Genomic DNA, 8,829 nt, shown 5'->3' on the forward strand with positions numbered 1-8,829 from the left:
TACATTTTTGGGCCCATGGGACTACAATAGATTTCATTATATTGTAGGATTAAAACAATAGTCCCATATGCGCCCAAAGGCCAATCACAGTATCACAAGGAAAACTCAGAAACGAGAAGCACATTCAAGTTGAAATAAGCACACGTGCAGTGTAAACATATGTATATGGAAGACATTAAATAAACCCAATGATAGCGTTTTTTCACAAAATAATCCTGACTCTGAATATTGATAAAAGTGGGAATTTGTATTTTTACCATCCTCCTATTATTCTTTGAAACTAGTCAGTATTGTTAATGTCGCAATTAAGTACACCTAGTGGGCCTACTTTCTACCACTGGGTATAATGCATGAAAAGGAGCCAAGAGTTGTGTTGAAAATACAAAGAATAATGGTGCCATCAAGCGGTGAGTTGGTAACACTGCTTCAAATGAAAGCGGCGCACTTCTTTCCGGAAGTATCGTGCGGAGGAGTTCAGCTTCCTGTCTGTTAATCCACTTGTTGATTTATGGAGGAGAACGAGGAGTGAAATACCCAATTAAAGTAAAAACAATGGTTAAAACGGACGGGTAAAAAAAGCGGCAGTTTGTAGAACACTAACCCGGCGGTTGAGCACAATGTTCGGGTTGAAGACAGCTGGTGTCCTCGGAGCCTCCGTGGCTGTGGCTGGAGGAGTCGCTTATCTTGTCTGGAACTACGCGTCCTCCCCCGGGGAGAAGGAGACCGAAACACGGCCGGAGGAAGACGGTAAAAAGGCCGAAGATGAAGGGGAAATAAAGGAGGAAACTATGGTTGAACAAACTGTTGTCGCCGCTGCAGAAGCTCCGAAAGCACCCGAGGTAAAAACGTTACCATGGACACACCTTCCGTTAGAAACCGTTGGTGGTAGTGTAGTATTATTTACTTCTAAATATAATTTTGCACTTAAAATTGACATCCAGATATACTTACAAGGTTACAGACAAGGGGAGACTGTGTACGTTTCTCCTCACCTAAAACAACTTTAGTTTCAGGATTAAAACGTGAACGAAAATACTCAGCAGCTTAGTGATTTAAGTTGATCTTTTATTATGAACATCTTCCAGGGTGTATAAACTACAACTAAAAACAGCTAAGCTATATGTTATGTGCACAAGTTCATGCTAGTTCTCTGGATGTTGCCATGGGGAATTCTGGGAGTGCTAAGTAACCTGACAATTATATTATATTGTATTAATTATATTAGAAGTGAAACAAAATATAAGTTATTTGAGTGACAGAAAATGTAAAACCTTTGACATTTTTACATGAATTAGAAAAATTCCTGATTTCCTACATTTTACATGACAGTAAATACATCTTCTACCGTTTTCTGCTCATTAGACTATGATGACTAATCAGTTCAAATGAGTTGCAGTCTTGAAATAGACCACATATTAAACCTAAAATATAAACTCATTGGCAGTATTTTGGAAATGTATTTTTGTAATGGCTCAGGGGGTGCCTTTTAATAGTACCAGCTCTAAAGCTGTAATTAAAACATAGATCAAATGAATTAAACAATACATTTAATTGATTACACAAATCTTATAATGCACACTTACTGATTCATACTAACAGCTCAGTACAACTAGCAACTGCTTTAACCCTTAATATGAACTGTCTGCACCAAACCTGCATTCAATATTTTTGATGAAACATTTCTCAAAGGTCAAATGTGTGTCTTCATGGTAGTAGTACAGAAACGTGTGTATGTCAGATAGTTTTCCGCCTTTATCTGATGTGTGCTGGTTCTGTGTGTGCTCTAGTCCACGCCTGTGGAGTCAACAGGGACCCAGGTTCTGGTTCTGGGTCTGGATGGAGCCGGTAAGACCAGCCTGCTGCACTGCCTGTCCACCGGCTGCCTGGAGCACGACATGGAGCCCACGCAGGGCTTCAACGCCGTGTCCATCAGCCGGGAGGACCTGCACATCGAGTTCCTGGAGAGTAAGTCCTCAATCGCAATCTTTATTTATTTATATAGCACATTTAAAACAACTGTTGAAGCCATTTTGCATTTCTATCTTATTTCTATTTATAATGAAACATTATGAATGTCTTGTATATGATGTTTTATTATTTATATGTATTATTGTTTTGATTGAGGCCGACAATCAATGGATTATTATGGTGACGTCACATAGGTGTGGCTTTGGCCCTTTAATAGACGACAGGTGACAGGTGCTCATGTTGAGTCGAGGGAAACTATTTATTAACCGCACGATAGAGACCGCGTGGTGAATGAGAAAATGCACCCAAGATATACGCCGTATGGCTTTGAATCTTTTGTTTAAGAGTTTAGAGTTTTGTTTAGTATTTTGTCTGTTTTTTTTCTCTAAATAATCGGCGATATCTGATCATTAATGTGCATGCGCGTTGATTTTTCTGACCGCTCATAACAACAACCTCAGTTGACCAAAGTGCTGTACTGGGAATAAATACAATATAAAATAACACAATGGGAGTAAATTAATCAAAAGCACAATAACTAGAAACATATAAAAACACATACAAATGTAAAAAATGTATGTTCAACTAGTATTAAGTCCACAATGTGACACACTCACTTTGCTCTGATTTGTGTAGGCTAAACCAGATGTTAGCATTGCAAGGGCTTCTTTGACAAAAAGCCTATAGGATTTTTCCATTGTACTTTTGAAAGTTGCAGGATAATCTCCACATATTAACACCACTTTTCAAAAGAATTAAAGCTTAAATGCAATAGCCAAAAGTAAAAAGCTAACGCAATGCTATAAATGAACTACATCTTGGTCACATGACGTCACATCGCCACCACTAAGTGGCTAATGTTCAGCATGATAACGCGAGTAGTCTTATTTAGTCACTTAATTGGCAACAGCCATTTTAGGACACAAAAGTGCTTCAGATATTCACAATTAGGGTATTTACTGACACACTTTATGTCCTAGATCAAAAAAGTGAAAAAGTCGTAAACCTGTGATAATGAAACACTTTATTCCAGGAATCTAACTCAATTGCATTTGATGTCAAGATCAAGGAATCAGGAAGTACTAAACATGCTCACTTGATTCAAGGTTTAGGACTCATTCCTGCACCACTCCATCAGTCAGAGTTTGGTGTGGATGTCCCAGTCTCACTTATCTATGCTTGTAATTGCGAGACGTCATAGCCGACTGCAGCTGCTGGTAGTTAGAGATGAGAAGGAGAAAATAATCACGGAGCTTTGAAAAGATGTGTTTTTACTGATATCTTTTGTTTAAAGGGGACCTATCATGCAAAATGCACTTTTTGATGTCTTTTATACATAAATACGTGTCCCCGGTGTGTCAGGGAACTCACGCAGCGTCAGAAAATAAAACCCTCTCTCTTTTCCTCCGTACCCAAATCTCTAAAAACGGTGCTACAACGGAGCTGATCCAGATTTGCGTCCGATATTACGTAATATCTGAAATGTGGACCCACGGCACTATCAGAAAGTTGCTATCAGAAACAATGCCCGACTGTTGAGCTAACCTGTACTGCACAGAGCATGTGTGTGAAGAAGCAGGAAATAAAAAGGAACTCACCTTGTGGTATAACTGGCAAGAGAGAAAGCCTTTGAGCTCCATACTGTTTCAGAAACAATCCTTGATAATCCATGATATAGCATTTCATCACGGCAGTATTTAGTTTAGACCGTAGCTGCCGGGTCCCCATGAGCTCAGACCCCTCCTTTTTTATTTTGTATCAATTTTTTATTTTTTTTAAAGCTTTATACCCCAAATCAGCACTTTTGAAACAGGAAGTGAAATAGAGGGATATCTTTTTATATATCTGAGACCTATGCTATTGCCTACACATAGCATGATGGGTGACCTTTTAAGTAAGAGTCAACCAAACTTTCCTGAGACGTATTTTTGTTGGATTCAAGCTTATTGCTACTTGTGGATATATTGATTTTTGGATTAGACGGAACTACATCTGTGTTTCAGTTGGAGGTAAAGCGGAGCTGAGGCCCTACTGGCAGAAGTACATGTCCAAGGCGCTGCTGCTGGTGTTCGTGGTCGACTCCTCCAACCCAGAGCTCTTCCCCGTCGCTAAGAAGCATCTCCATGAGCTGCTGACCTCTGACCCCCGGCCCCGCCTGCCTCTAATGGTACTGGCCAACAAGCAGGTGAGCGTGACAGAACAAACACTCCACACCATTTCAACAAATCTGTTTATCTGTTTACCCTGAATAACCTGTCCCTATCATCTGTGTCCACTTGAATTGTCTTCTGCATTATGGTATGTTTGTGTTTTTATCATGTTCTGTTGCCTCTTAGAATATTTAACAAATTGTACGGTGTCCTGAAAGGCACCTTAAATAAAGTGTATTATTAATATTATTATTAAAAGCCTGCAAACCTCTCGTCATTTGAACAGTAAAATACATGTAAAACATATAAATAGAGACTTTGTGTTCACATGGGATGCAATATGATATTAATCGATTCATACTTTTTGTGGTTTGATCTTAACAATTGTGAGAAATAATGAAAAACGTCCATCTCAGTGTCTCAGAGTCGAAGTGACAGCAATGATTTTCATTTGGAACCAGACCAGATGCTTTTGGCAGTACACTTTTTGCATAATTGCTTATACAATTACAAAGTATTAATTAAAAAAGTTGTCATGTGAATGGTGATTAAGAATCAAGGTAAAAGTACACTTTGTTTGATTTAAATGTTCCGTTTATTTTGCATTTTTCCACAATCCGCTGCATAATGTTTTCTTTCTTTGACTCGTATAAGGAAATGCTGTTTTGTTCGTACACAATTATATATAACAATATATTATTTAGTATACAAAAACCTACCCTTTGTAGAAAAAATATAATAAATATATCAAAATCTATCAATGATTTCCTCCTTATAATTCTTCGGCATTAATTATAAATCGTAGTAATTTTGCCTTTCGATTGCACAAAAGCTGAACGTTTAATTATGGTTGGTAGGAAAACTCTGACAAAAATGATCCAAGTGGGAAAGTTGAAAAAAAGCAAAACGGGCATTACCGAAATATTAAAACAGGTAGGAAATCCCCCGTGCTTCAGGAGGTGGCTATCCGAAATGATTCCCTCTGCTAGGATGGAGCAAACTCACTCCAACAGACTGAATTCACAGGATTACTTCATTAAGGTGGGAAAGCCGTTTCTGACATTGCTCGAGGATAATTCATAATTTAATTAAAGAGCTCTGCTGCTGCTTGTATTTTACTCACTCTGTAAAGACTGCGTCATTCTTAATTTTGTCTGATGTTTGATAGATAGATAGATAGATAGATAAACAAACAGACAGACAGACAGACAGACAGACAGACACGTTGCATAGCGCTATTTTATTGTGCCGATCGATCGGAACATCCATACATAAGAGAAACTAAGACACAGAAATAAACAGTATTTTACGGTATCAACGGTATTTTGTTGTTGTCGTTGTTAGTGGGTTACCCTTGGCCTTTTTGTTTGTATCTACGATGCTGTCGACTGGCAGCTTTAGACTATTCTCAGGAATTGTCAATGTAATACCCAGCCTTTCTTTTCTTTTCTTGTGCGCCATGTAAAGGTTTCGGGTACCTACTCACTGTATATTGTGTCTTTGATTAAAAAAAGGTAGGAAACCTGAAAGTAAGAGAGTTCATTCTGCCGCCGGATGTCTCCTCATGTCTACCTCGTGTTTCCAGGACCTCCCAGGAGCCTGCAGCATCACAGATCTGCACGACGCTCTGTCCCTCTCTGAGGCCGGGGACCGCAGGTTGTTCCTCATCGGGACCCACGTGAAGAAGGGCGAGGGCGAGCTCAGCTCTGGCGTTCAGGACGCTCGAGACCTCATCCTGCAGATGGTCTCTGACAGCAGATAGGACACATCTCATCCTTAAACCTCTGTTTTTCACTTTGATTTAACACGTTCTCTGCATATATTTTCACTACACCAGGTAGGCTGACACTTTATTTATTAATAAGAACATTTAAAAGTATTTAACCGTTTTGGTTTCGGGGTTATAAAGTAGATTCTGGATTTGTTCCAAACTTCTCAAACATTTTTGTTCTTCAACCGTTACAACCAACAATTAGTTATTTTGTTGTCTTCATTTAAACTAAAGGCCTACTGGACACGCTTATGTTCAAACGTTATGTTCAAACGTTATGTTCACCAAAGATTTATTTTCACCAAAACGGATGTTGAGTCTCATCAACAGAGCCATACATGTTCCACTTTACAGACTGTTACTGTGCGTTATTCCTGAAGCCTCTCAGCGGTAGATGGTGAAACAGTTCAGGTTTTACCGCAGATTGCCTGATGGTACAGAATCTCAGAGGCTACATTTCAGGGTGTAGGTTTGATCAAGCCGTCAGCTTTAGCACCAGCATTGCTAACAGTCGATTAGCATCAGTTTGTTATGTAAGAAAACTAAATGTAAAAGCACTGTCGGCACTAACAGAGTTATTTTTCTAACCTGGTCTGCATCATAATGTTCTTCATGTGTGGTGATCGGAAGAATATTAAATACCTCGACTCTCAAAGCTGTCCTATGATATTTTTATGGGGGAAAAAAACCATCATATAAACCTAATACAAGGCTACTGATTAAGATCTGGTATTATCACTTCACATTTTGGCAAAACAGAAAAAAAAGGCTGCTCTATTCAGGTGGTACGGGACTTTTTTTGTACTTTAACTTTTCAAGCAGTGACCTATTTCTGCCATTTCGCACGGCAACATGCATATTAACTATTGCAGCTTTAAAAAATTAAAACCCGTTGGTGACCCGTTAATATTTCAACTGATAAAGAAATAGCACAATTACACCACAACTACCTAAAGCTAGGGTGGGTCATTTTAATTTAGAATCCAGAAACAAAAAAAGGGCACTATATGTTGCTGTGAATGCTCGGAAAAGCCATGTCTTCTTGTTACGTTCATCATAATGTGTTCATCCGGGTCATTTTGGGAGAGTGGCTTTGGAGTGGAATCGGGCCGTTTCTCAATGTCGAGTAAACCTGCTGCAGAGCCACTATTTCAAGTATACTACGTCATCCAGTGGCACCGAAGGACTGTTTAAATGCATGCCCAGCATTTGGCGCCACTCGATGACGTTGTATACTTGAAATAGTGGCTCTGCAGCAGGTATACTCGACATTGAGAAACGGCCACTTTCTTGCTAGATTTAGCCACTTTTGAGCTAGTGGTGCTAGCTACCTAAAAGAGCAGGCAACACTGGGATGGGTTTTTCTGTTGGTTAATTGAAAAAATGCTGCATTCTCCAATATTACCCAGCCAAGCGATGTCTAAATGTCTGAATAAAACAGTGGTTTAACGAAGCAATTAGAATCAGATCTGCCTTAATAATACGCTGTTTTATTGTCATTTCATTATGAAAATCAGACACCTAACCACTAAACCTTAACACTACCCGATCACTATTACTGCAGGGGGTTATTGTTGGATTACAGCTTTGCAAAAAACATTATTGGTTTTATCATGAGTGTTCGTACATACTTTGATAAGTGTTCATCTTAAATAGGGTTTTACTTGTATTTTTCTAGTCGCTTTTGTATTAGCGTGGTGTTTTTGTTGTTTAGAGAGCCGACACAGCTGCTTGTTATTAAGTCTTAATGCTTTTTTTATTTGGTGAAATCTGTCTGTAAGCATTGGGATAAAAAGGGAAATACATTGTTTTGTGCAAAGCCTTCACGAGTACCATTTCTAAGGAGGTTTCAAAAAGAAGCACTTTTTTTATTTAATTTACATTTTCAGAGCCTTTTACCAAAACCAAAATGTCAAACAGACATGTGTGTGAACAGTTTGAATGTATTTTTTCACACTTAAATAAATTGTTTCCACTAAATGTGTTGGTTGTCGTGTGTTTTGTTTTTAATTTAAATATGGGAATTGAACTCATGATGCATACAGACGCACATGGACATGCGTTTCATAGGATGAAATATCATACATTTTATGTCCAAAACGTATGTGTATTATAGCATATATGGAGAGCTTAATATATGGACGGCTAAATTGTATAACGTGAGGGGTCGCTTTACAAATGTCAAGATACATTACATTATTTAAAGAAAAACCCAGGCATACACTTCCCAGTTATGATATGCTTCTCAATTTAAGTATAGCTTTTTTAAATGTAAGACCTTTTTTCAGAGACTTACCCTTCAAACAAAGCACATTTCCTATTTATTATAACCTACCTGACAATAAACCTGATTCTGATGCCATCATATACGATTACACTTCATTACTGTAGTAGAGTAAAGTCCTCTCATTTAAATGAATCATTATTTCCCTTGATATATAACTGGATTACATTCATTGCTATCACACACTGTTGTTATATCACCTGTAGTGCTATATGTCAGCCTCTTGTGGCTACAGTTAGTATTACATAGACAAATACAAAAACTACAAAACCTTTATTTCCCATCTTAATAATAATAAATTTATTTTGTAAGTGCTTACAGAGATAGTGAAAAGAAAAGAAAAACAAATAAAATCAAGCAATATAACAACAATCACACATTAAAAGCCAGATTGAGGTGATTTTTTGTGAGTTATTTTATTTTATTATTTTTTGTGAATCTTATTTTAACAGATGGAAAAACAACTTCGAAAAAGTAACCTGGCAAACCTTTTTTGGTATCCGTTTAAAGTCACGATCACAATATATGATAGGCTGTTCATCAGATTAAAAACAATGTATTCCCACAATTGTCTTGTTATCCCTTGCCTCTAAGGGCTTCTACCTTTTTATATATAGCCTACAGTCTATGGCTTCTACATATTTCTTAACGGGAAA

The 8,829-nt window shown here is 37.9% G+C and overlaps 1 protein-coding gene across 1 annotated transcript; it reads left to right on the plus strand.

Annotated features, from left to right (window-relative positions):
- The first annotated feature begins 440 nt into the window (after positions 1-440).
- Positions 441-7,869, plus strand: arl9 (ADP-ribosylation factor-like 9). Its single transcript, XM_034133782.1, has 4 exons — positions 441-839; positions 1,788-1,965; positions 3,972-4,153; positions 5,704-7,869. Exons 1-4 carry the CDS (start codon positions 618-620, stop codon positions 5,878-5,880), a joined length of 759 nt encoding a protein of 252 aa, XP_033989673.1. The 5' UTR covers positions 441-617; the 3' UTR covers positions 5,881-7,869.
- The last annotated feature ends 960 nt before the right edge of the window (positions 7,870-8,829 follow it).

This window comes from Trematomus bernacchii, unplaced genomic scaffold, assembly GCF_902827165.1.
Source record: "Trematomus bernacchii unplaced genomic scaffold, fTreBer1.1, whole genome shotgun sequence".
Taxonomy (NCBI): Eukaryota; Metazoa; Chordata; class Actinopteri; order Perciformes; family Nototheniidae; genus Trematomus; species Trematomus bernacchii.

What these genes read in the sequence shown, in the direction of transcription:
- arl9 (XM_034133782.1), top strand. Translation starts at nt 618, where the DNA reads ATGTTCGGGTTGAAGACAGCTGGTGTCCTCGGAGCCTCCGTGGCTGTG. An exon ending in GCACATCGAGTTCCTGGAGA is followed by an intron (nt 1,966 to 3,971) that starts GTAAGTCCTCAA and finishes TCTGTGTTTCAG; the next exon opens with TTGGAGGTAAAGCGGAGCTG. An exon ending in TGGTACTGGCCAACAAGCAG is followed by an intron (nt 4,154 to 5,703) that starts GTGAGCGTGACA and finishes TCGTGTTTCCAG; the next exon opens with GACCTCCCAGGAGCCTGCAG.